The 27,619-nt window shown below is 44.5% G+C and overlaps 1 protein-coding gene across 6 annotated transcripts; it reads right to left on the bottom strand.

Annotated features, from left to right (window-relative positions):
- Positions 1–1,176: 1,176 nt before the first annotated feature.
- On the bottom strand, positions 1,177–25,732 carry ZNF317 (zinc finger protein 317). Of its 6 annotated transcripts, none has more exons than XR_013408828.1 (8): positions 25,534–25,732; positions 9,198–9,314; positions 8,491–8,627; positions 7,854–7,980; positions 7,172–7,413; positions 6,323–6,405; positions 1,634–4,478; positions 1,177–1,539 (listed from the first exon to the last, which is right to left on the bottom strand). XR_013408828.1 is itself a non-coding variant. In XM_015122770.3 (7 exons), exons 5-7 carry the CDS (start codon positions 7,275–7,277, stop codon positions 3,159–3,161), a joined length of 1,509 nt encoding a protein of 502 aa, XP_014978256.1. In that variant the 5' UTR covers positions 7,278–7,413; positions 7,854–7,980; positions 8,491–8,627; positions 9,198–9,314; positions 25,534–25,732; the 3' UTR covers positions 1,177–3,158. The 6 variants fall into 6 exon arrangements, 3 of the variants coding, with proteins under 3 accessions (XP_014978256.1, XP_014978254.1, XP_014978255.1); XR_003725243.2 differs by having other exon boundaries at positions 7,172–7,267; XR_013408827.1 differs by lacking the exon at positions 7,172–7,413.
- Between the last annotated feature and the right edge of the window lie 1,887 nt (positions 25,733–27,619).

Below are 27,619 nucleotides of genomic sequence, written 5' to 3'. Positions count from 1 at the left end.
TTGGGGAGAATGGCGTGAACCCGGGAGGCGGAGCTTGCAGTGAGCCGAGATCACGCCACTGCACTCCAGCCTGGGAGACACAGCGAGACTCCGTCTCAAAAAAAAAAAAAAAAAAAAGAAATTGGATAGTTGTCACTCTTCTGTTCAAGATCTAGTTAATTAGCCAGACACACCTGTGAACCGAGTCTCTGATACAGCTCTGACCTCATCATCCACAATGCCCGAACTTGCCTCACTCCACCACACCTGCCCCTCTGCTGCTGCATGGCTGCCCCAAGCACAATTCCTTTTTGTGGCCTTTGAGCTGCCAAGGGTGCTCTTCCCCAGATTAAGGGCGCATGCTTCCAGTTCCTTGACATCTCTGCTTCAATCCCAGGCTTTCCCTACCCACCCGATAGCTTCCTTCAACCCACATGCTGCCTCTCATCACCATAGTTGTTTCCACTGCATTTACCACCATCTGATACACAATATATTTACTGGTTTATCAGGTGCCCCACCCCAAATAGAAAGTAAGCACCACCAGGGCAAAAATCTGCAATCACTGCTATAGACCCTGGAGACCACAAAACCGTGCCTGCACCGGGCATAAAGGAGGTATAAGCTCCGGAGGCAGACAACAGGGATCAAAGGCAAACACTGCCACCAGCTAACAGGCTGACCTCAGACAAGTACACTTCAACTTTCTTGCCTCAGATTCCCCATATGCAAAACAGAGATGCTGACAGTACCTGTCACCTTGAGCTTTTGTGAAAACTAATATATCTCTAAGTCAAGAAAATATAAACAAAGAGTTGAAATACAATGTGAAAGATCGGTGTAACCGGATGAAAAAACCGATATCCCACAATTAAAAATATACATATTCTACCCACATGTTTAGGTAGTAGTTATACAACTCACCAATGGGCCGGGTGTGGTGGCTCACGCCTGTAATCCCAGCACTTTGGGAGGCCGAGGTGGGAGGATCACGAGGTCAAGAGATTGAGACCATCCTGGCCAACATGGTGAAACCCTGTCTCTACTAAAAATACAAAAACTAGCTGGGTGTGGTGGCGGGCGCCTGTAGTCCCAGCTACTCAGAGGCTGAGGCAGGAGAATCACTTGAAGGCAACATAGGGAGACCCCCCATCTCAAAATAAATAAATTTAAAAGAAAAACAATGAAATAGCCATAGCAGCTTAAACCAATAATCAGTTTTATTTTTTCTGATGTGAGAGAAGTCTGGAAGTCCAGGGCTGGTGCAGACACTCAAAGAAGCCACGGGGAAGGCCAGGGTCACTGTGAGCTTTCTGCAGTCACTTCCTTAGACTGGCTTTCATCCGCACGGTCATAAGGGGGATCTTCCAATACTAGGTACTGGATCTCTTTGCAAGGTGAAAAGTAGGGGGTAAAGCAAAGAACAAAACATACGGGGAGGAATTCAGGTTTAAGAATGACCCCTGTTCAAGAGCTTTCTCAGAAGCCCACGTGGGGACATCTGCTGATCTGTCAGTGGCCAGGGCTGTGGGACATGGATGGTACTAGCTGCAAGAAAACCTGTAAGAGATTTTTTAAAATTTAGATTAGCACACTTTACTAATCTGACAGAACCTGGATTCTCTTGATAATGGAAAAAGATAAGAGTGGATACCAGGGAAGCCACTAGATGTATCTCTCACTCTTGGCTGGACAGCAGGCTGCAAACATGCCACCACTTCACGGAGGCATCGTGCTCTGGTCGCAATCCGTGTGCATCAGGTACCAGTAACAAACGGGTACTGAGAAGTAGCCCCATGTCACACAGATCTAAATATGCCATTAGTCAAGGGCGTTGTCCAAAAGGAAATTAGGACATTATCAAGGATGAAGCTATAGTAAAAATACTATATACAAACCTTTCTTGATGAGGCTTAAGGGTTATTTAGAGGAGTGTAACCTTAAAAATAAAGATGAAAAATTTATGAGCGGGACTCCGTTTTCATGATGAGAGAGTACGCGCAATCCCGTATTCATCAGAAAATCTCACTGGGGCTTCTCTTGGGGCTCTGTTTCCATGATGAAAGAGTAAGTGCAATCCCGTATTCACCGGAAAATCTCACTGGGGCTTCTCTCCCAGTGAGAATGTTCACATGCACAAGTGAGGGGACCATGGCTGGAATCATTTCCACATAGGAATTATCAGCGCTAATTGTATGTTAAAAGTTTTGCAAAAGAATTTCTCCTAGCGTAAGTGCTCACAAGATTCATAAAAACAGAGGGGTTGCTGCAGGCAGTAATTGAGGAATGACTGCATGATTATTTTCAACCTCAGCAACGGTGACGTTCGGGGGCACGAATTCTTCGTTGTGGGGGGCTCCTGTGCACTGGAGGGGACTTAGCAGCATCCTGATGTCTTCTTACTACAAGTCAGGAGTATCTTCCCCCAGTTCTAACCACCAAAAATGTCTCTAGACATTGCCAAATGACGCCTGGACAGCCAAATCTCCGCCCGGCTGAGAACCCATGCTGTAGACCAAGGGTCGGCCAGGTTTTTCTGGAAAGGGGCAGATGACAGGAAGTATTTCAGACTTCACTGGTCACAAATGTTCTCTATCACACATTCTTCCTCCTTAAAGGTGGAACCACTATTGTTAGCTGGCAAACCATACGGAGACAGGCAGCTGGCCGTGGTTTGCGGCCCGTTCATGACCTTCCCACGTTCCTTACTTGACTGATTTCTCTCTTCAGTCTGATTTCTGTCATGAGGACTCCAGTGAGACTAGAAGGGGTTCCCCAGCCACTGCATTTACAGAGATGCTCCCTAGTGTGCTTATTATTACTCACGGACCCAGAAGGCTAGAAGTGGTCTGAAGTCATTTTGACATTAAATGCCAAGCTGGGATTTTGACATTACATGCCAAGCTGCCATTAAGTCCTCCCGTGTTTGTTAAGAGCCGAATGTACCCTGAAGGCTTCTCCTTGCTACAGACGTACATTTTCACCCCCAGCGTGAGTTCTCACAAACCTCTTATGGGATGAGAACGCCTCGTCTTCCCACAGTTTTTACAGGAATTGGACTTCTCCCAGGTTCCGTGGATTCTTTTGCGCCCAGTAATGTGCGAGCTCACAGAGGCTTCCTCTTGCACCCACGAGGTCTGTTTCCGGTCTGAGTCATCCTGTCTTTCAAGCAGGCGCGCTCACTGGAGCCTTTTCCACACAGACGACACAAAGAGCTTCTCTCCCCGGTGAGTCTTCACGTGGCTCCTGAGGGATGAGTGGTCGCTGAAGGCTTTCCCGCAGACAAGGCATTCGTAGGGCTTCTCCCCAGTGTGGATCCTCCTGTGCACGTTCAGGTTGGAGCCTATGCTGAAGGCCTTCCCACAGTGATCGCATTCGTACGGTTTCTCCCCCGTGTGGCTTCGCATGTGCGTCTTCAGCGTTGACTGGTTCCTGAAGGCCTTGCCACACTGCCTACACTCCACGCGTTTCTTTACCAGGTGAATGCTCATGTGCCTCCGCCGGGATAAATAGTCACCGAAGACTTTGCCGCAGGCGGCGCATTCGTAGCGTCTCTCCTGCGTGTGTATCTTCCTGTGTGCCGTGAGGTTGGAACTCGCGCTGAAGGCTTTCCCGCAGAGATCGCACCCGTATGGTTTCTCTCCAGTGTGAGAGTTCATGTGAGTCTTAAGGATGGACTGGTTTCGGAAGGTCTTCCCGCACTGCCGACATTCCACGGGTTTCTTGACGATGTGAGTTCTCATGTGTTTCCTCCGGGACACGAGGTCGCCAAAGGATTTCCCGCATTCTTTACATTCGTAGGTCTTCTCCACCATGTGGTTCTTCTTGTGCAAATTAAAGTTCGACTTCCAGCGGAAGGCTTTGCCGCACTGCGTGCACGCGTAGGGCTTCTCCCCCGTGTGATTCCGCACGTGCTCTTTGAGGTGGGAGGGATGCTGGAAAGCCTTCCCACAGTCGTGACACTCGTAGGGCCTCTCTCCGGTGTGGGTTCTCTTGTGTGCAATGAGGTGGCAGCTCCGGCCGTACGCCTTCCCGCACTGATCACACTTGTAAGGCCTCTCGCCAGTGTGGACTCTCATGTGGATTTTCAGGGCCGAGAGGGTCCGGAATGCATTTCCACACTGACTGCAGTCAAAGGGCTTCTCTTTGAGGTGAGTTCTTGCGTGGCTCCTAAGGGCGGAAGGGTCGTTGAAGGCTTTCCCGCAGTCGCTGCACTCGTAAGGCTTCTCCCCCGTGTGGATTCTCCTGTGCCGTGTGAGGGACGCGCTCGTGGTGAAGGCTTTTTGGCACTGATGACATTCGTGCATTTTTCTCCCGTCGTACATGCTCACGTGCTGAGTGAGGTGCGGCCTGCCCTTGAACGCTACCCCGTAGTCGCGGCGGTGATAGGGCCTCTTGCCAGCGTGCCTTCCCATTGGCTGAGTGAGATGGGGGCCCATGCCGAAGACTTCCAACAAGTGAGCGTATTCGGTGGACTTCTCTGCAAGACCGGCTCTTTCCTGTTGGTTAAGACATGAGTGTTAAGGCAATTCTCATATTCATTGCAACCCTAAGCCTCATCCCCACATACACTGCTGTGAACAGATAGAAGCGCATTACTATGACTAGAGCTGTCACCATCTGCCGGGCGGACATGTTGTCCCTACCCCGTTTGAGCTCCATCAAAGACAACAGGTGAATGCCAGGCCACAAGGCGCCACGTATGTTACTTTTTGTTCTGTTTTTTTGTTTGTTTGTTTGTTTTGAGACGGAGTCTCGCTCTGTCGCCCAGGCTGGAGTGCAGTGGCGCAATCTTGGCTCACTGCAGCTCCGCCTCCCGGGTTCACACCATTCTCCTGCCTCCTGAGTATCTGGGACTACAGGGGCCCACCACCGCGCCCAGCTAATTTTTTGTTTTGTTAGTGGAGACGGGGTTTCACTGTGTTAGCCAGGATGGTCTCACTCTCCTGACCTCGTGATCCACCCGCCTCAGCCTCCCAAAGTGCTGGGATTACAGGCGTAAGCCACCGGCGCCCGGCCCACGTATGTTACTTTTTCAAAGCTTTTGGCGTATGGCATTTCTTCACTGTTTAAGATTGAATTAGGCCGGGCGCGGTGGCTCAAGCCTGTAATCCCAGCACTTTGGGAGGCCGAGACGGGCGGATCACAAGGTCAGGAGATCGAGACCATCCTGGCTAATCCGGTGAAACCCCGTCTCTACTAAAAAATACAAAAAACTAGCCGGGCGAGGTGGCGGGCGCCTGTAGTCCCAGCTACTCGGGAGGCTGAGGCAGGAGAATGACGTAAACCCGGGAGGCGGAGCTTGCAGTGAGCTGAGATCCGGCCACTGCACTCCAGCCTGGGCGACAGAGTGAGACTCCGTCTCAAAAAAAAAAAAAAAAAAAAAAAAAAAAAAAAAAAAAAGATTGAATTGACCCTGGGTGCGGTGGCTCCAGCCTGGCATCCCAGCACTTTGGGAGGCTAAGGCAGGTGGACCACCTGGGGTCAGGAGTTCAAGACCAGCCTGGGTAACATGGTGAAACCCCATCTCTACTAAAAATACAAAAATTAGCCAGGCATGGTGGTGCGCACCTGTAATCCCAGCTACTGGAGAGGGTGGCACAGGAGAATCACTTGAGCCTGAAAGGTAGAGATTGCAGTGAGCTGAGATGGTGCCATTGCACTCCAGCCTGGGTGACAAGAGCAAGACTCTGTCTCAAAAAACAAACAAACAAGAAAAACACACTGAATTAAGGCTGGGTGTGGTGGCTCAAGTCTATAATCCCAGCACTTTGGGAGACCAATGCAGGTAGATTGCTTGAGGCCAGGAGTTCAAGACCAGCCTGGGCAACATGGTGAAATCCTATCTCTGCGAAAGATAGAAAAATTAGCCAAGTGTGGTGGCACACACCTATAGTCCCAGCTGCTCAGGAGGCTGAGGTGGGAGGATGGCTTGAGCCTGGGGGGCAGAGGTTGCAGTGAGCCAAGATGGTGCCACTGTACTCCAGCCTGGGCAACAAGAGCGAGACTCTTTCTGCCCCCCAAAAAATAAATAAACACCACCAAAACTGAATTGATATGTAAGTGTACAACATAAATATAAAATAAAACAAAAACTGCATTGAGCCCCAACACTCAATATCTGAGACATAGCTATAAAAATCTTTGTTCAGAGGCACTTTAGGTGAAGTAGTCTGTTAGGTTTAGGGTTGTCCCCAACTTGGTAATGCCCAATGTCTCCGAAACACAGTTTCCTTGGAGGAAAGCTGCTTGCCCTGGTGTTTGAACTGCTTTTCTAACCTAGGCTGCCCCAGTCTCCTCAGATGTGGAAGGAAGATCCAGAATGATCCCAAGGAAATCTTACCATTGTCACACCACTGGGCGTTTCCTTCCCAAAAATATCTTCCATAAGAAGTGACCACTTGGTTTTAGATGGAGTCTCCCAATCTGAAACAAATTGGAAAAGTATTAATTTGTTGGAAAAGGAAAATGGTGGGATGACAGTGCAATGACACGTGGATTTCTTGGCAGATCCTAGGGCTATGTAAGGAAAAGTGATGCAAAAGCAATTGTTAAAAAATCTGGTCATGTGAGATACTTGGCAATGCCGGGGGTAGAAATTTAAGTCAATTCAGGCCTGGCGCGATGGCTCATGCCTGTAATCCCAGAACTTTGGGAGGATGAGGCGGGTGGATCACCTGAGGTCAGGTTTTCGAGACCAGCCTGGCCAACGTGGTGAAACCCCATCTCTACTAATAATACTAAAATTAGCTGGGCATGGTGGCGTCATGCCTGTAGTCCCAGCTACTCTGGAGGCTGAGGCACGAGAATCACTTGAACCTAGGAGGCAGAGGTGGCAGTGAGCCACTGCACTCCAGCCTGGCAACAGAGTGAGACTCTGTCTCAAAAAAAAAAAAAAAAAAAAAAAAAAGAAATTTAAGGCAATTCTGATAGATGTTGATAATGACAGAAAGAGGATGATCAGGAATATCAAATATGAAAGAATGGGACAAAGAGCCCAATGATGGGAATGTGAAAGTCAAAGATGAAGGAGTGTGTGGACCAAAAGATTTGTCAGAGAATGGATGGGCAAAAAGAGGGAAAGAACCTCTCTCAGTTTCCCTGGATGACACTCCCTAACCTACCTCCCTCCACCCCAGTCACTGAATAGAGGTAGAGTCACAGCACCGCTGTTCGCCTGGGGCTCGCTCACCTGCACAAGCGCCCTGGTGAGTGCCCCTCTCCTCTGTCCTCGGCTCCTCCTCCTGCTCCAAGTGTGAGATGAGGCTGGGTTTGCCGACCTGATACCCTACACTCATGGGAAAGACACAGGTTGAGGGAGGGCCGTGCAGAGGACAACCAGTTCCATTAGCCTGGGCTCAACACTTGGGTCTTCAGTGTTCTGAGGGTGGACAAGTCTGACTTAGGAGCAGCAAAGTGGTGGTGCCAGAATTTCTAAGGGATACAGTAAAAGTTTTTGATTGATAGAAAACAAAACCGCAGGCTAGGCATGGTGGCTCGTGCCTGTAGCCAGGAGTTCAAGATCAGTCTGGGCAACACAGTGAGACTCCTTCATCACCAAAAATAAATTAAAAAAAAAAAAAAAAATGAAATAGGAAATAAGATCACAAATACCCACACATTGATCCTCTAAAAGAGTGGGGATTTCGTATCTCAGAAGCCCATGCCCAAGCTCAGACACGCACCGAGAACCCCCAAGGTCCCTGCGATGGACGGGCCTCAATACCCAGGAGAGGCCCCATGAGCATGGGTGCTGGGGCTGCTTGTTCACGGCTGTGTTCTGAACCCCTGCATCGTTCCTGGGTCACAGAACATACTCAAACAAAAACATCTAATTCATGGATGAATAAGTGGAGAAATGGCACTGGCCTTACCCAGTGAAGTGAGGTTGCTGTAGTTCTCCAGCATTACATCTTTGTACAGTTTTCTCTGAGAAGAATCCAGCAAGGGCCACTCCTTCTCGGTAAAGTCCACGGCGACATCTTGGAAAGTCACCGATTCCTGAAACGCCACACAAACTTGGGGTCAGCAAGGAACCAGCCTAATGGTGTTCATGGTAAGATGGCTGAGGCTAAAGACCGGGCATAAGAGACCCAACACAGGATTTCCAGATGGCCTGCTATGGGGCTCAACATTTCCTCCAGGCGACAGTCCTCAGAAATCCTCTCTCCCTGATGAGGCCGTCTTGTCCTGTCCCGTCACTTCAAATGCAACCCTGACAAGGGACTCATCTCCCTCCGCTTCTAACCCACTCCGAGAGCTTTTCGCTTTATTTCCCCCCGTCTCTGGGGTTGAGCATGGGCCTGAGCATTTTGCAAGCATGAGGGAGACAGGTGCTACATAAATCACTTCCCCAACACCAAGACAGCCCCAATATTCCTTGGCTTTCTCTTGGGCCCCGTTCTGGCATCCATCGCCTGAGACGAAGCTCTGAAAGAATTCCAGCATGCACTGGTGGGGTGCTTTAGGAAGTGCCTCTCCCGCTTTAGGGACCCAGAGATCTTAGTGCACCTGAGAACCAACACTGGGCGTGTGAGGCTCCAGACCACTGCACGCAAACAGGTCCAAATTCTGGGGACAGGAACGGTCTTTTGAAGAAAGAGGAAATTCTGACTCCTGGAGACAGGTGGAGTCCTGGGTGGACGTGGCTGGAGGAGAAAAGAGGGTTCATGAGAATCAGAGCCCACCCTGCCTCATAATACAACACTTGCAAACCAGGAAACTGCTCCACACTGACTCTGAGTGTTTATATCCTCAATCCTCTCTCTCTCTTCCTCCCCCCACCTCTCTTGCACACATCAGTTTCATAACAAGTCAGAGCAGCCCTGTTCCACCAAAAACAGAAAGAGGGTGGTGGGCTACGTACTCCTAAGAAGTGACACAGTCCCAGCCCAGGAGTGAAGAAATAGGCAAGCTCTGAGAGCTAGTTGTGACCTTGCTGAAGTTAATCAAAATAATAAATGGGATAACGCAGGGTTACCCATTACCTGCATCCTCATCACGCATCAATGACACAGACACTCCCCCGCCCCCAGACCCACCAAGACCCTCAGCAGACACAGTCACTGGGGTGGTTGCTGGGGCTCTGTTCCCACCCCTTTTCCACTCGCCCATCCTCTCCCAGAAGCCCTCTATGGTGCACGTATCTTGCACCCCATCAAGTGGCAGGGGCCTCTTATGCTCACTTTCTCAGGGCATGCACTGACCCAAGAACTTACCAAATGTGGGGGACAGAGCTGCCATCCTCAGAGAATGGCGGTCAATTTGCCTGAGCAGGGCACCGGGACAACCAGGAAGCTACTCTCTTGCTCTCATGTGACTCTCCAAGCTGGCATCTGTAGCAAATGAAAGAACACTGGGAGTAGTCAAAGGCTATCTGTCTCTCCTGCTCACCGAAGAAAACTCCCAGTTTTGTTTTTTGGCATTTCCTCTTTTGAGCAGCAAGAGCTGCCTGATCCTGGACTTTTATCTTACTTGGGTAAACTCTCCCAGCAATGTGGTGGGGGGACAGCCCCTGATCTGCTGTAAGTGGGTTCAGAATTACTCTTCCTAAGTGATTTGCCACCAAGCACGGCTCTGTGAAACCCCCTCACTCGTTAAACACTCTGGTCCTAGACTTCTGCTCTTCCTTTACTTTCAAGGCCTGCGATCACTTAGGACGGCTCTATCCATGAAGATGGTCCACCCAGGGCCAACCATGAGTTCCAAACTCCAATGCCCTTTGCACCCACATTCCACACCAATATATACATCCTTGGGCCACGGCCTGGACGGCATCATCACTAGAGTCAGCCTCACCTCACAGGCAATGGTTTGGAAATCTGCTCTCTGGGCAAAGTCTCCCATGCAACCTTCTTCTCACATCAACTCTCTCGCTTCAGAGATTCGCGGCCACCTATGCTTCTGCCAACTTGCTCCCTAATGGCCACCTCCTCCACTCACTGAATCTGAATTTAAAAATCTTTTGAGATGAATCAGGCACTTATAAATTCATACAGAACATTTTCAGTGAGCTATGATCATGTACTCCAGCCTGGGCAATAGAGTGAGATTCTGTCTCTAAAAACAGAAAAAATACAAAGAAAAAATAAAAACAAAAAAAAAGAAAAAAGAAAAATGAACAGTGAACAGTGAACCATGGATTGGGAAAAAATATCTGCAATGCATACACCTGAAAAAGAATTCATGTTCAGATTAAAGAACTCCTACACAGGAGTACAAAAGGTTTATTGGAAAAAATAAAAAGAACTCCTCCAAAACAGCAAGAAAAAAAGAACATTGACCCAACAAAAGGGGCAAACGACTTTAATTAATAAACAGACATTTCACAAAACCAGTAAGAATCACATCCAAGGGTGCTGAACCTCACAGTAATTAGAGAAATGCACATTAAAACTAGAGCGGCCAAAATAAAAAAGACAACCAATACGAAATGCTGCTGAGTTTGGGACACACTGGCAACTCTCACATCCCGATGGTGGGACTGTGAAATAGTTCAACTGCTTTGGAAAACAATTTGGCAGTTTTTTTTTCTTCTTCTGAGATGGAGTCTTGCTCAGTCGCCCAGGCTGGAGTGCAGTGGTGTGATCTCAGCTCACTGCAAGCTCCGCCTGCCGGGTTCACACCGTTCTCCTGCCTCAGCTTCCCGAGTAGCTGGGACTACAGGTGCCTGCCACCACACCTGACTAATTTTTTTTGTATTTTTAGTAGAGACGGGGTTTCACCGTGTTAGCCAGGATGGTCTCGATCTCCTGACCTTGTGATCCACCCGCCTCAGCCTCCCAAAGTGCTGGGATTACAGGTGTAGCCACCGTGCCCGGCCCACTTCGGCAGTTTTTAACAAGCACACCATCTGTCTGACCCACCAATTCTGCTCCTAGATATTTATATAAGAGAAATTTCAAACAATTTATATCCACAAAGACTCATACAAAAATGTCTGTGTTAGTCTGATTCCTAACAGCCAAACACTGTAAACGATCTAAACATCTATCAACCAGAGAATGGAAATACAAATTGCAATATGTTTACAGAATGGAATACTACTCAGCAATAAAAAGAAACTATGCAGACACACAACATGGAGAAATCCCTACGATGCTGGCCCAAAGAAGCTGAACACACAAGAACTGCTCTGATTGCAATAATATGATGTCCATGATGGCAAAACGTATTTAAGTTGATAGGATTGAAAAAAACAAAACAAAAACAAGATTGCTTCATTGGAGGATCACAAGACAGGGATAGACTGAAAGAAGCAAAGGGAACTTTCTAGGGTGATAAAATGTTATTTATTTTCAGATATACAGTGTACACAATTGTCAAAAATCCAAACTGATCACCTAAGACAGACCAGTGCATTGTCTTGAACATATATTAAACGCTGCTTAAAAAAAAGAAAAAAAAAATGAGGCTTTCTTACCTTCTTGCTTCTAGTTATTTAAATATTCTTCTCACAACTGATCTATGACCTCCTCCTTTCCTTCTATGACAGACAAACAGATGTCTGCCCTCCCTTCTTGAGGCAATTCTTTCAAATCTGCTCCAGGCCCATCCCCTTCTCTGGACCCTCACACTACCTGGCTCTCCTTTACTTTCAGCCTCATTTCTCTCCTGCTAGACAATTTCCCATGCATGGCCACGTGCTCAAGTCTATCCCATCTTGAAACCAAGGCCTGCCCTGTCTCCCCTTAGTGCCCTCTTCCAAGCAAAAACTTAGGAGCAGTTTATATTCACCATCTCCCAATTCAGTACACCCAGCATCCACTACCATCATCCCCATCCTCACAGAAAATACAATTTACTCCTGTGTCAGTGAATCCAGTAAATGCACTTCAGTCTTAGATTCTCACCAAAATTTGGTGTCTATTTTCTTTGAGAATAATTCTCTATTCTTGGCTCCTCTACAACTGTCTCCTGGTTCTTTCCCTGCTACTCTGGATCATCTGACCAGAGGTCCTCTTTCACCACTAAAGGCTGATTCCACTCAAGAGCCACCATTCCTCTGCATGCCTCATGCTTTGCCCAGGTAATCACACCCGCTCATTTAACTTGAATCCCCATCTCTAACACTTAAGTTCCAGCAGGAACTCGACATCGTATTCCCTTTGCCTAGGAAAAGCCACCAGTAAGACATCTCATACGATAACCAGTTCCAGTCAGGTGCAGTGGCTCCCGCCTGTAATCCCAGCACTTTGGGAGGCCGAGGTGGGTGGATCACCTGAGGTCAAGAGTTCGAGACCAGTCTGACCAACATAGAGAAACCCCGTCTCTACTAAAAATGCAAAAAATTAGTTGGGCATGGTGGCACATGACTGTAATCCCAGCTACTTGGGAGGCTAGGGCAGGAGAATCACTTGAAACAGGGAGGTGGAGGTTGAGGTGAGCCGAGATCACACCATTGCACTCTAGCCTGGGCAACAAAGCGAGACTCCGTCTCAAAAAAAAAACAAAACAAAAACAAACAAACAAAAAACCAACAACAACAAAAAACACACACAAAAAAACTACTTTGATACACTAAAACTAGGGAAAGCAAAAGTAAAGACATAAGATTAAAGCAGAGATAAATGAAATAGAGAACAGAAGGAGAATTAATGAAAACAAAAGTTGGTTCTTTCAAAAAGATCAACAAAAGTGACAAAACTACAGCTAGAATTACTAACAAAAAAAGATGCAAGTAACTAAAATCATCAGTGGAAGTGGGACATTACTACCAACCTTACAGAAATTGAAAGGGCTGTAAGAGAATGCCATGAACAATTATGTACCAACACATTAGATTATCTACACTAGCAGTGTGCACTTTATTTCTATTATTATTACATTGTCATATATGGTAAAATAATTATACAACTCACCACAATGTAGAATCAGTGAAAGCCCTGAGTGTGTTTTCCTGAAACTAGATGGTCCCATCTGGAGGTGATGGGAGACACTGACAGATCATCAGGCATTAGATTTTCATAAGCAGTGTGTAATCTAGATCCCTCACATGTGCAGTGCACAATAGGGTTTGCACTCCTATGAGAATCTAATGCTGCTGCCGATCTGACAGGAGGTGGAGTTCAGGTGGTAATGTGAGCGATAGGGAGCTGCTGTAAATACAGATGAAGCTTCACTCACTTGCCCTCCGTTCACCTCCTGCTGCAGGGCCTGGTTCTTAAAAGGCCAGGGACCAGTACCCATCTGTGGCCCAGGGCTTGGGGACCACTGCTCTAGATGTATCAAATTCCTTGAAACATACCCAAACAAGCTCTAGAAGAAAAAGAAAATTGAGAGACCTATAACAAGAGACTGAGTCAGTCATCAAAAGCCATTAAATAAAAAGTCCAGGACCACCAGGCGTGGTGGCTCACACCTGTAATCCCGGCACTTTGGGAGGCCGAGATGGGCAGATCACCTGAGGTCAGGAGTTCGAGACCAGCTGGGCCAACATGGTGAAACCCCGTCTCTACTAAAAATGCAAAAATTAGCTGGGCGTGGTGCCAGGCGCCTGTAATCCCAGCTACTCAGGAGGCTGAGGCAGAAGAATCACTTGAACCTGGGAGGTGGAGGTTGCAGTGTGCCGAGATCACACCATTGTACTCCAGCCTGGGGGACAAGAGCAAGACTGCTCTCAGAGGAAAAAAAAAAAAAAAAAAAAGTCCAGGACCAAGTGGCTTCACTGGCAAACCCTACCAAACATTTAGAATTAACGTCAAGGACATTATCAAGAAAGTGAATGAGACACAGAATGGTAGAAAATATTTGGAAATCATGTATGCGATAGGGATTTAGTACCATTATAAACTCAACAACAAAGATAATCCAATAAAAAAGTGTGCAGGGGACTAGAACAGAACAGACATTTCTTCAAATATATACAAATGAACTGTAAACACATGAAAAGACGATTAACAGCATCAGTCGTTAAGGATATAACATCAAAACCACAATAAATTGGCGAGGTATGGTGGCCCACACCTCGGGAGGGGTTTTAATTTGCTTTGTATGGACTTGTCTCCTCTGTGCGGTTTCCGCTGCGACTCGCATAACTGCACTGAGGTAAGCACCGTGATGCTGCTACTTTAACATCTGACTCAGGTCAATAATCAATATCTCTACTTTGAAACATTACCAGGGTTATAACAATCTTTCTCGACATCAATGAATACTTCTGCTGTTGGAATTGTTTTAGATACTCAGAAACATTTCAAAACAATAATATATGAAGCGTGTTTTAATGTATAAACTCTGCTTTGGGGATTCATTATTCAACACCAAATTTGAGCTTGGGCCAACTGGAAGATGCATGACGCTTTCTTTCTTTTTACAAAGCCCTTTCCCGGTCATTGTGCCTTTAGGTTCCAACATTGAATCACTGCTGAGGAGGGGGAGAGCGGGTGACAGAGGCTCAGTCACTGAGGTGCAGTACCTCCATCCTCACCTCCCATTCATTCATTCATGCTCAACTAACAAGCTTCTGCAGGTCCCATTCCACCTCTCCCCACCAACATTAATGCCAGTTCTACAGATAACAACATGTGTAGTGTTTACGGCGTACAAGGTACGAGACATTCTCCTGAGTCTTTCCAGGGCCACTCCTATTTAATCCTCGCAACCTCCCAGAATTATTCTCAAGTACCCAGAGAATAAGGCACCAAGGGACCGAGTCACTTGGTTAAGGTCATAGGTGGAAGTTGTGAACCTGGCAGATGCGACTGCAGAGCCACATCTTGTTGCCTCTCAAAATGACCTATGTCACCTATACAGTCCCCTACGTGGGAACCCTTGACAGCACATCTTGACCCTTCCTCTGCCTGACCTCCTGACACACGACCTTGCTCACTATGAATCTATCTCCCTCTTCCTGGGATGCCACTGCTCTTGCAGCTGTGGGTCCCAGGCTGTCCTCACATCTCCGGTTGCTCTTTTGAAGACTCTGGCTTGAGATCCCTCCTCTGCCTAGCCCCTAAAGGTCAGGGTTCCCCTGGGCCCCTTCTCCCCGATCTCCCATGGGTCCATATTGTGAAATACCCCCCAACCTTTGGGGGTGCTGACACCCAGGTTCTGATTGCGCTTCTGTGAAGGTCCGCTTGTCCCTGAGGCCTCAGGTGACTCCCCTTTGATGCAAGCCCACAGTTCTGCCCCTTCCCCTCCAAGAGTGGGTTCATCAAAACTCAGTTTTCTCGGCTGGGCGCAGTGGCTCACGCCTGTAATCCCAGCACTTTGGGAGGCTGAGGTGGGCGAATCACCTGAGGTCAGGAATTCGAGGCCAGCCTGTCCAGCATGGCAAAACCCCGTCTCTATTAAAAATACAAAACTTAGCTGGGCATGGTGGTGGGTGCCTGTAATCCCAGCTACTCGGGAGGCTGAGGCAGGAGAATCGCTTGAACCCGGGAGGCAGAGGCTGCAGTGAACTGAGATCTCGTCATTGCACTCCAGCCTGGGTGACAGAGTGAGACTCTGTCTCAAAACAAAACAAAACAAAACAACTCAGTTTTCTCAACTGGAAACTGAAGACTTCAATATAGGGCTATGTATGGAACTCTATAGGCTCAGTAAAGAAACATTCACTCTAAAATGCCATCATCATTACAATAAAATGACCACTGATGATTTCACAATTACTTAACAGAATTGTTCATTTACAGTGGGTGCCACTCTCCGCTCCCTGACACCTGCCACACCCAGAATGACTCAGAGTGAGTGGCAGCCAGGTGGCTACTTAGTATCCCTACTGCAACAGTCAACAGGATCCCACACTAAACACCTACAACTGTGCTGTCGCCAGCCTCCCCACATTGATGGCAGCTCCAGCCTCCCAGGGGCTCAAGTCAAAAGCCTTGCTCGTCATCACCTTCAACTCTCCTCTTTCTTTTCTGTACTCCACATCTGCATTGCCAGCAAATCCTGCCAGCTTTATCTTTAAAACTTAATCCAAAAATCTGGTTGCTTCTCACCACCTACACTGCTACTGCCTTGGCATAAGGCATTGCTTCTCTTCTAGAACATTCCAGCCACTTCCTAACTGGTCTCCTGGCTGCTGTCCCTGACTTCCCTTAGCTTCCATGGCAGCCGTAACTTTATGGGTAAAATGTAGATCACATCGCTCCTCTGTTCAAGATCCTCTGACGGTGTCCCATCTCACTCAGACCAAGGGCCCAGATCCCTGCCCGCCTCACTCACAACTCCCTCTGCCACCGGACCCTCACCCAAGCCACGCAAGCCTCACTGCTGTGCATCAGTGCACAGCCATTCCCCCGCCAGCCATGCTCCCACCTCAGGGTCTTTGCACCTGCTGCTTCATTGCTTGAAACGTTTCCCGCACATTCTCAGTGTGCCGGGCCCCCTCCCATGCTTCAGATCTTTATTCAACTTTCCCTGTCCTGATCTGGCATTCACTGACCACTCTTTTCTTTTTTAAGAGATGGAGTCTCGCTCTGTTGCCCAGGCTGGAGGGCAGTGGTGCGATCTCAGCTCACTGCAACCTGCACCTCCTGGGTTCAAGTGATTCTCCCACCTTAGCCTCCCAAGTAGCTGGGACTACAGGTGTGCTCCACTGTGTCCGGCTAATTTTTGTACTTTTAGTAGAGACAGGGTTTCACCATGTTGGCCAGGCTGGTCCTGAACTCCTGACCTCAAATGATCCGCCCACTATGGCGCCTTGGCCACTCTTTAAAATGCAAATCCCTGCTTCTTTCAATCCCAACTCTCCACTCCTTTTCCTTTTCCCCAAAGCACTAATCTCCAAGTAATATTCTGTGTAAGATTAGGCTCTATTTTTTACTGCAAAAACAGACAAGCCCAAATCTCAAAGACTCAATACAATGGAAAGTTTATGCCTTGCTCATGTCACTTGTTTTACCCAGGCTGGTGTCAAAAGTTTTCCTGCTGCTCAAGGATGCCACTTGTCTCTGAACCAACTGACACCCTTAGCCATCTTGGTCACAGATGATGAGCAGGAAGCTGGACAACTATGCATTCTGTCGTCTATATTTTGACCCTGAAGCACTCGCAGCCCACTGGCCAGAACTAGTCACATGCCCCTGCCAGCTCCAAGGATCCTGGGAAATGTAGGACAGCACACAGAACACTGGGTAAGCATTATTATCCCTCTGCTGTCTCCTCCATGCACACTACGTAGTTTATTTGTTTTGATTTCCTGTGTGCCCAACTAAAAAATGCATTCCAGGTAAGTAGGGACTTTTTACTTTGCTGCTATTTTGTTCACCATTCCAGTGCCTGATATAAATAAGACAATAAGTAGGGAATGAAAGAATGAATGGATGATGAGCAAGCTGATCTACATTTGCCTTCATACTGAGACAGCCACCCAGGGGATGCCACCTTGGGAGGACCATAAAGGAGGGGCCTATGGAATGTAGGGGGTCTGGGATCTCCTCAGAAGGTCCTGTGAAATTAAACAGTAACCCAGGTACTAGGACACAGTCCTATGGCTTTGCCCAACACCCTGGGGCCAACATTCACCACCATCCTCCAGGAGAGACAAGGTGCCCAGAGGGCTGGAGCTTAGAGAGTGCACCCACATCAATTAAAAGCCTGTGGAACCTTGTTGATATTTTGCAATGATGCAAACCAGAGCTCAGAGTGGAGCTTCTGGCCAATTTCTCACCTGAGTGATTCTATCACTTCCAGAGGTTGTCAGTGCTGGGTGATGGTGTATTAGTCCATTCTTGCACTGCGATAAAGAAATACTTGAGACTGGGTAATTTATAAGAAAAGAGGTTTAATTGGCTCACAGTTCTACAGGCTCTACAGGAAGCATAGTGGTATCTGCTTCTGGGGAGGTCTCAGGAAGCTTCCAATCATAGAAGGCAAAAGGGAAGCAGGAAAGGCACATGGTGAAGCAGGAGCAAGAGAGCAAGGGGCAGGGGCGGGAAGGTGCCACACACTTTTAAATGACCGGATCTCAGCAGAACTCATTCACTATCATGAGTACAGTACCAAGGGGGATGGTGCTAAACCATTCATGAGAAATCCGCCCCCATAATCCAATCGCCTCCCACCAAGCCCCACCTCTAACACTGGGAATTACATTTCCATACGAGACTTGGGTGGGGATACACATCCAAACTGTATCAGAGTCTCAAAGAACTGGTGGCCCTGAATACAAAGGAAGCAGGAAGATTTCAGCATCTAGGCAACCCCAGCAGGATGTGGAGCAGGGAGTCTAGAACAGCTGTAGGATCTATGAACTCAGAGACGTTGTGCCCCGTTTCTACATGATAAATGAAACAAAACCACGAGCATCAGAATGCTGTCACCATGGATAAGTTAGAACCGACAGGTTAATTTTTCAGAGCTGTTGGGGTTGCTTAATTTCTCCTTTGATTTTCTTTACAGCATGGTGAAAGCAGTTCTATTTTTCTATTTCTACACATCTTACTCTATTCTCATTGGCATCTGTTTTTCTCAGCAGAGCCAGGACTGGGATGAGGCAACCAAGGCTGCTAGACAAGAGTGTGGTATTTAAGGAGGTATTTCCAGTGTCAGACAAACACCACGTTGGCTCAGAGCGAGTGGCTCCCTACCTCTGCACTCACAAACCTCACTTTGCTCCAGCCCTGCTCCTCCGTTTTAGAAGATCTGCCTCCTCCATCAAGTTTGTGGTCCAAAACAAACGTTGCCCAAAACTGTTCCATTATGAGCTCTCTCGTGACCATAATTCTCCCAATATTTGATTTTATCCCCATATTCGACTTAATCCCAGTATCCTAGGATATTCAGAATTTGCAGATGTAAATATTGTAGAGAGAATAATTCTTTTGTTACTTTTACTGACTGATATTTCTGCCCTTGCTAGAACTATTTCTACCACTGCTATTCACGTAAATATAGGCCCAGAGCGGTGGCTCATGCCTGTAATCTCAGCACTTTGGGAGGCTGAGGCGGGCAGATCATTTGAAGTCAGGAGTTCAAGACCGGCCTGGCCAACATGGTGAAACTCCGTTTCTACTAAAAATACAAAAAAATTAGCCGGGCATGGTGGTACACGCCTGTAGTCCCAGTTACTTGGGAGGCTGAGGTGGGAGGATCACTTGAACCTTACAGATGGAGGTTGCAGTGAGCCAAGATCATGCCACTGCATTTCCAGCCTGGGTGACAGAAATGAGACTCTGTCTTAAAATACATATATATATTTTACATATATACATAATATATATGTAATATATATAGTATATATATTATATATTATATGTATATATAACATATATTGTGTATATATATAATATATATTGTGTATATATAAAATATATATAGAGTGTGTGTATATATATATATAGAGAGAGAGAGAAGGCAACAAAGGTTATGAGAACATCATATGCCATTTTCTTGGTCCAGAAATGCATTACAGTAGTAAATCAACATACCCTCCTTTCAACCAGCTAGATGAGATGTTCCAGGGGGTGGGGAGCAGGGTAGGAATTCTGTTTCCAACAAGCAACCTAGGAGCTCCAATTAAACCTTCCACGCATAACTATTTCAAATGTAACACAAAGTACAGACAGATGATATGTTTCAAATTCATGTGCTGGCAAGAAATTAACATTCAGAAAATTAAAAATTTATGATTTCTAAAGGGCAATTACAATTGCTAAAATAAAAGCAAAATGGAAACCTACAACAAAAGCCCTAAGTAAATAGCTTTTAGTTTACACACAGACAATAATAATAATAATAATAATAATAATAATTTGTTTCTTAAATATTGGCTGCTGCATAAGCGTCCCCTGGAGCACTTTAAGTAACTCTGACACCCAGATCATATCTCAGTTCAATTAAGTAAGTCTCTTTGGGGGTGGGCTGATGTATTAGTACTTTAGCAAACTCTAAATGAAATTTTTACGAAAGCTGAAGTTTAAAAGCTAGTTGTAGCAATAAATGCAAGGGAAGCACAGAAAAAGAGTTGAGGAACACAAATACAGCTAAGAACCATGCGGGGGCAGAAGATAAAGAATTGAACCATTTCTAACTGGAGTTACAGATGAGAGACAGGGAAGGAGCCTAGGCAATTACTGAAAAATATAGTGGCTGTAGAGTTTTCATGTTGGAAGGAAAATATAAACAGATTGAAGAGAGATAAAATCTTAGGCACAATGAACCAGATAATGGTAAAAAGAATATCTTAACAGCAGCCAGAGGAAAAAAAGGCAAGTTACCTTTTAAGCAATAATTCTCAAACTTTAAGTTACATCAGAGTCACCTGGAGGTCTTCTTAAAACACTGTAAATATCTCTCTATTAAGAAACAAAGCAAGCCTGGGCATGGTGGCTCACACCTGTAATCCCAGCACGCTGGGAGGCCAAGGCAGGTGGATCACTTGCACGCAGGAGTTCAAGACCAGCCTGGGCAATGTAGCAAGACCCTATCTCAAAACAAAACAAAACAAAAAACTCACACTTCTAGGCCCCATCCCCAGGTTTCTGATTTAGAAGATCTGGGGTGTAGGGTCAATGAGTATGTATGTATTTTTTTTTTTTGAGACGGAGTCTTGCTCTGTCACCCAGGCTGGAGTGCAGTGGCGTGATCTCGGCTCACTGCAACCTCCACCTCCCGGGTTCACGCCATTCTTCTGCCTCAGCCTCCTGAGTAACTGGGACTACAGGCGCCCGCCACCATGCCCGGCTGATTTTTTGTATTTTTAGTAGAGACAGGGTTTCACCGTGTTAGCCAGGATGGTCTCGATCTCCTGACCTCATGATCCGCCTGCCTCGGCCTCCCAAAGTGCTGGGATTACAGGCGTGAGCCACCGCGCCCGGCCTATGAGTATGTATTTCTAACAAGTTCCCAGGTGATGCTGATGCTGCCGGTAAGGAGACTACCCCTGCAAGAAACAATGCTTGGCCAACATGGTGAAACCCTGTCTACTAAAAATACAAAAATTAGCTGAGTGTGGTGGCATGCGCCTGTAATACCAGCGACTTCGGTAGGCTGAGGCAGAAGCATTGCTGGAACCCAAGAGGCAGAGGTTGCAGTGAGACAAGATCACGCCATTGCACTCCAGCCTGGGCAATAAGAGCGAGACTCTGTCTTGTGGGCCGGGGGGGGGAAGAAAAAGAAACATTAGACTGATAGCTGACTTCTCATCATTAACAGTGGAAGCCAGAAGATTATGGAACATCTTCATAGTTCTGAAATAAAATATAAAATTCTATTACCACCAAAAATGTCCACTGAGAAAGAAGGAAAAACACGGAGAAAGAGGAAAAGAGGTGTTTTCTGAGCACCAAAAAACAAAGTTCCTAAGGAACAAAGTTCCTGTGGGCTTGCAACCCACAGAAAAGAGAATCATAAAGACATATGTCAGGGAGAAAGAAGGAATTAAAGAATGAAAGCAAAGAGTGGAAGAATTACACCGAAACGTGCAAGAACCACACCGAAACGTGCAAGAACCAAGTGAAGTGCTCAAAGTGACAAAAGTGTGAGTATAATGTAACAAGAAATGATGGTATGCAATAGCAATAATAATTTCTTCCGAGGTTTAAAGAAAGAACTCGATATGTGCAACTATGATATATCAATAAAAAAAGAAAGAAAATGCATAAGAAAACCATGTAAATCAGGAGAGTAACATATATGCAAATCTAGATTTAATGAACAAGCATGGGTAACAACTGTTTAGAACAACCACTGAAACAATAGAGTAAATCCAAAATGTACAGAAAATAAAAAAGGAGAATGACAAAAATACACAAAAGAAGCTAGAGAAAAGAAAAAATAGAAGACAAATGTAAAATACAGAAGATGTTAACGGAATAAATGCTTTAACTAAAATACTAATATTCACAGAATAGATTAATCCAATTATATGCTATGTACAAGAGACATCTAAAATATAAGAATACAATAAGAGCCGGGTGCGGTGGCTCACACCTGTCATCCCAGTGCTTTGGGAGGCCAAGGCAGGTGGATCACCTGAGGTCAGGAGTTTGAGACCAGCCTGACCAATGTGATGAAACCCCATCTCTACTGAAAATACAAAGATCGGCTGGGCGTGGTGCCATGTGCCTGTAATTCCAGCTACTCGGGAGGCTGAGACAGGAGAATCACTTGAACCCAGGAGGTGGAGGTTGCAATGAGCTGAGATCATGCCATTGCACTCCAGCCTGGGCAACAAGAGCAAAACTCCACCTCAAAAAAGAAAAAAAAAAAAAAAAAAAAAAGAACAGAACATAATAAGAATGGAAATAAATGGATATATAAGGCAAGTTAAAAAAAATGCTGGTTTGAATGTTAGTATCAGACAGAATAGATTAAGGCAAAAGGGCTCATAGAGAAAAATGAAGTATTACATAATAAAAAGTTATAAATCCAGAAAGAGGTGGGTGGGTGTGTGTGTGTGTGTGTACAAAACACAGCCTCAAAAAAAATGAAAACACGAAAATTAAAAAAGAAAAAGGGGGACAGAACTCTAAGGAGAAATGGATGAAGCCACCACCAGAGCTCTCACAAATCCAGTTCAAGCAGGCAATTCAATAAGTACATGAAGATTGAACATGATGAAACAGCATTTCCTAACTATAAAATCCAACCACTCATGGGGCCATGTTTGTCTCAGAAAATGCTTGACCACAGAGCAATGCAGATGGCCAACAATGACCAAAAGATAACCAGAAAAAAAGTCACAGAAATGAAAAGTAAAAGAAAAAATTCTAAATCCTCAGGCCAAAGAAGCCATATTTCATATTTAGAATTAAAATACAATAAAGTATGATACTGCAATTCTTTGGGATGTGACAGGCATTCAACATAAGAAACTGGAAAGAAACATCCCAAAAAGGAAGAAAACGATAACAATCAGAAAGTTATAAAATAGAAAACATATATATCATAAAGTGGTTCAATCAAGCCAGAAGTTCTTTAAGAAGGAAACTGACAACATTCTGACGGAATTTATTTTTGTAAAGACCAACATATAATTATTACAAATAAAAAAGTGGATAACATTACAAATGTAGCAAGCAGTAAAAATATGAGTATGTTATGAACAACTTTGACTATACAATTTAAACCTCAGATGGAATAAATAAATTCCTAAAGAAATTTTACTCATCATAACAACACAAAAAACCTGAATGCCCCGCAACCCTTAAAAGAACAGAAACAATAGCTTTAAAACTTTCCACCAAGAAAACTCCAGACCCAAATGGTTTTTCCAGGTACTACTCCCGTTCTAAGTAACAAATGATTCTATCCTTATGCAAAACATTCCAGAGTTTAGAAAACAGAACACTTCTCATCCCATTTTATGAGGCTGGCATAAATCTGAAACAGAAAAGGAAAATTTCACTCAAGCATAGATCCAAAAACACCAAAGTATTAGCAAACCGAAGCCAAAAGTAACAAATAGTAACATGTCCTTTCCAAATTATTTACCAATACAAATTCAATGTCACAAGAGAAAATCAATTGGTTTAATTTGCCACACTATAGGAAAAAAAACAAAATTATATTATTCACTCATTCATTCATGACACAGCAGGACTGAGTGCCATCATTCAAGGTACTGGAAATGTATCAATAAACAGATACAAAAGTATCAATACAGATTTTGTATCAAACAGGTAGAAAATGTATCAATAAACATCAAAAAACAGATACATAATGGCAAAAAAAAAAAAAAAAATGTTAAAAGCCTGCAGCAATTCACAAGAAAAACTCAAGTAGGAAAAGAAGGGAGCTTCCTTTGCCTAATAAAAACTCTTCCAAAGAAAAGCCTTCGCAGACACAAATGACAATTCCCTTTTAGATCAGAAAAAAACCAGGCCTGCCTAGAGTGTGCCATCCAGACTCCAGTCAATGATAATGGAAGTCCCCAGCCAGTTCAGCCAAAAAAAAAAAAACACAAAAAACAAAACAAAACAAACAACAAAAAAAGACAATTTATCTTCTGTATAAGTATTTATATTTTCGTTTTGAATTGTACAGTTTCCTTGTCTACGAAGAACATCCAACAAACTACACAAAAGTTATTTTCTGAGCACCAAAAAACAAAGTTCTTAAGAATAAATAACAAAAACAACCTAAATCCTTTTTGCAGGTACTTATAAAACTTTACTGAGCCGGACGTGGTGGCTCTCTCCTGTAATACAGCACTTTGGGAGGCCGAGGTGGGTGGATCACCTGAGATTAGGAGATCGAGACCATCCTGACCAACAGGTTGAAACCCCATCTCTACTAAAAATACAAAAATTAGCTGGGCGTGGTGGCGGGCGCCTGTAATCCCAGCTACTCGGGAGGCTGAGGCAGGAGAACCGCTTGAACCAGGGAGACAGAGGTTGCAGTGAGCCGAGATTGTCATTGCACTCCAGTCTGGGCTACAAGGGTGAGACTCCGTCTCAAACAGAAAGAAAAAAAAAAAAAACTTTATTGAAAGGCATGTAAATTAATGATGTAAATCAATTAACTGCAGCCCAATGGCATAAAAATGACAATATTATCAAAGTTCAAATATAGATTCACCACAACTTGAAAACAAAGGCCCAGTATATGGGAATTTGGTGAACTGACTAGAATTTAAGCCATGACACTCCTGAGAAAGAATGGCTAGGTGTAAGTACTTCATCCACAAGATATTTAGAAATCTCTAAATTACAAAGGTGTGCTTGCATCAATATGGAAAAACATTGTTTCCAAAAATACTGAAGCGGCTGAGTTCATTCACAAATAATTACCAAAATTAGGAAATATATCTTCTGGAAAAGATGTATAAGCAGTCAAATCCACGGAGAAAGTATTGGTGGGAGAGGAGGATGCAGTTTAGAAGAAGCACACAGCTTTCTGAGATTTAATAATCTCTTTCTTGGCCTGGTTTGTAGATTCGCTTTACTGTTGGCCTTTTAAGTGTGTGTAAGTGTGTGTGTGTGTGATCATACTTTTTTTGCATGTATGTCCTATTTTCTAGTGTTAAAATATTTGCACAGAAAAGGACACACCACAAAATAAGACGGTAAAATTCAATGGAGAAAATTAATAATCACGATAAGTATAACTGGACTAACTCTCAAGTTAATTAACAAAATGTTGAACTGAATAGTAAATCTACGAATAGGCTATTTGCAAGAGAGTCCACTAAAATTAAAAAATAAAAAAGTGCAACCGGAAGGACTTAAAAATACAAAAGGTACTCAAGGTAAGTGCTAAAAAGAACACCTGTGTGCTGACATTCAGGAGATAAAAATCGACTACAGCGCAGAAGGAAGGTGATTTCTCCTCGCGATGTCCAAATCCTGACGCCCCCCAATCTTCTGAACTGCCCCCAAACTCTTGAACTCACTTTAGCCGGGCTTTTCCGCCCCCACCAGAGACTCAGGGCTTTTCAGGATCAGGTGACCAATGCCTGTCTCATCACTAGCCGCAGTGGTCCAATTTCATCTTTCGCGTCCCCAGCGTTTCATATCGCTGATCGCGAGATCTAAACGCACCCCTCGTCTGGCTGCCGAGCTCCTTAGACCCCGACCCTCGTACCCTCTTAGTCCTCACCGCCAGATAGGCCTCCCGTGACCCCAGGAACTGAGGGAGAAAAAGGTTAAGGAAAGCAGGGCTTACACGACTGGGAGTAGGATCGGGGGAGCGGAGGTGACGGAAGCTGCCGCCGATGCGAAGAGAAGTTCATACGGCAGGTCCAGTCTGGCGCGGGGACGCGAGAGGTCCCCAACAGGCCGAAATAATTCGCCGCGGACCCCTCCTTGGCCCATGTGTCTTGGGGAAATCGACTCCACAGAGTAATGGCTTCCGCTTCACTGCCGCCTTCCAACTCTCGCGGGACTTCATTGGCTGCGTCTAATACGGAAGCAGGGGCGGAGAGGATGCTGGGAATTGTAGTTCCGAAGCTTGGATTGGCATGGCGGTCGTACCCGGGTGGAATCTGACGGTCCAGCATATTTCTCCAATTTCTACTCAAGACTCAAATTCTCAGCCACAACCCACAGCATTTTGTAGCCATCATAGTGGTAAAGGTTGAATCAGGCACGAATTGTCATCTACATGACACAACTGGGGGACATTTGCATGATGAGCAGAATATTTGCATTGCCTTAAATGTCTCTCTATAAACTGCTCATATGTTGGAGTGGAGAAAAAGTAATAGAAATTGCACAGCGAAGAAATTGGACAACATCTGGACCAGGTGATCAAATCAATATCACCAGTGAGGGTCAGATGGAGACCACGTGCCTCTGAATGACACCTTGGGAAGGGCGTAAAATCACCATCACCTGTGTGGTGTTCATCCTACGTATCTGCTATTTTGTATTTTTTGCCCCACATCTCCCCATTTCTTCCCCAACTCTCATACCTGTGATAACCATTGTCTCATTCTTTATATCTGTGTATTTGAGCTGTCTCTCTTGATTAAAAAAGGTTCTTCATATAAGCGACATCATGTAATATTTTTTGTGTGTGTCTGGCTTATTTCACTTAGCATAATGTCCTCCAGGTTCACTCATCTTGTGATAAATGTCAGGATCTACTTTTATTTCAAGGCTGAATAATATTCTGTTATATATATGTTTTACATAATGGAATATATATAATATTATATTTATTATATTATAATTATGTATTATGTGTACTGTTAATGCATATTATATAATATATGCTAAAATAATATATGCATGCATGTTATGTATATTATGGAATATATATTGTATATAACACATATTATTTTAGCAGGAGGAGTCTGCATATACAAAGTTCCAGAATCAGGCTGGGTACAGTGGCTCACACCTGTAATCTCAACACTTTAGGAAACCAAGGCTTCCCATGTAACGAGTTGGGGCAGAATTACGTAGGCAGGAGAGACAGATGGTTAGTATTATTCAGGGCAGATATTATAATAGACAGAGAGAAGGAAATTTGATGTTTTGGAAAATATATTATTGAGGGATGGACCATGGCGCACATACATATATGTATGTATAAAGTATGTATGGAATATATGGACATAAAATATTCATATATAATCTATAATCTATATTCCATATTACATAATGTAATATATATTTCATAACATATAATACATACACCATAATATATAGCATACATACATATAATAATATATAATATAATATGTATATCATATATTATGATATATGTGCCACCTGTGGAGACACTTTCGGTTTTACCACTACCTGGGTTACTACTGACATCTAGTGGTTAGAGTATATAATGCCCTACTCCCTCTAACAGGAATATATTATATGATATACATTATATGATATACATTATATGATATACATTATATATTATATGATATACATATATTATATGATATATTACATATTTTACATATAATGGGAATATCTATTCCGTAATAGGTATATATTTATATACAACATATATAAATATAAATATATTAATATTTAATATAATGTAAAATATATAATAGTAATATTATATGATATTAATGTTGACATCATCTATAAATATAAAATAGATATAATAGAATATTCAGACTACATAGCTGCTATTTTGTATTTTGTATTCATGTGAGCATCAATGGACATTCAAGTTGTTTCTGTATCTTGGATATTGTAAATAACGCTGCAGTGAAAATGGGAGTGCAGATATCGTTATGAGGTGATTATTTCATCTCTTTTAGGCATATATTCAAAAGAGGAATTGCTGGGTCATA

This window comes from Macaca mulatta, chromosome 19, assembly GCF_049350105.2.
Source record: "Macaca mulatta isolate MMU2019108-1 chromosome 19, T2T-MMU8v2.0, whole genome shotgun sequence".
Classification (NCBI taxonomy): Eukaryota; Metazoa; Chordata; class Mammalia; order Primates; family Cercopithecidae; genus Macaca; species Macaca mulatta.
This window is presented reverse-complemented; position numbering and strand designations above follow the sequence as displayed.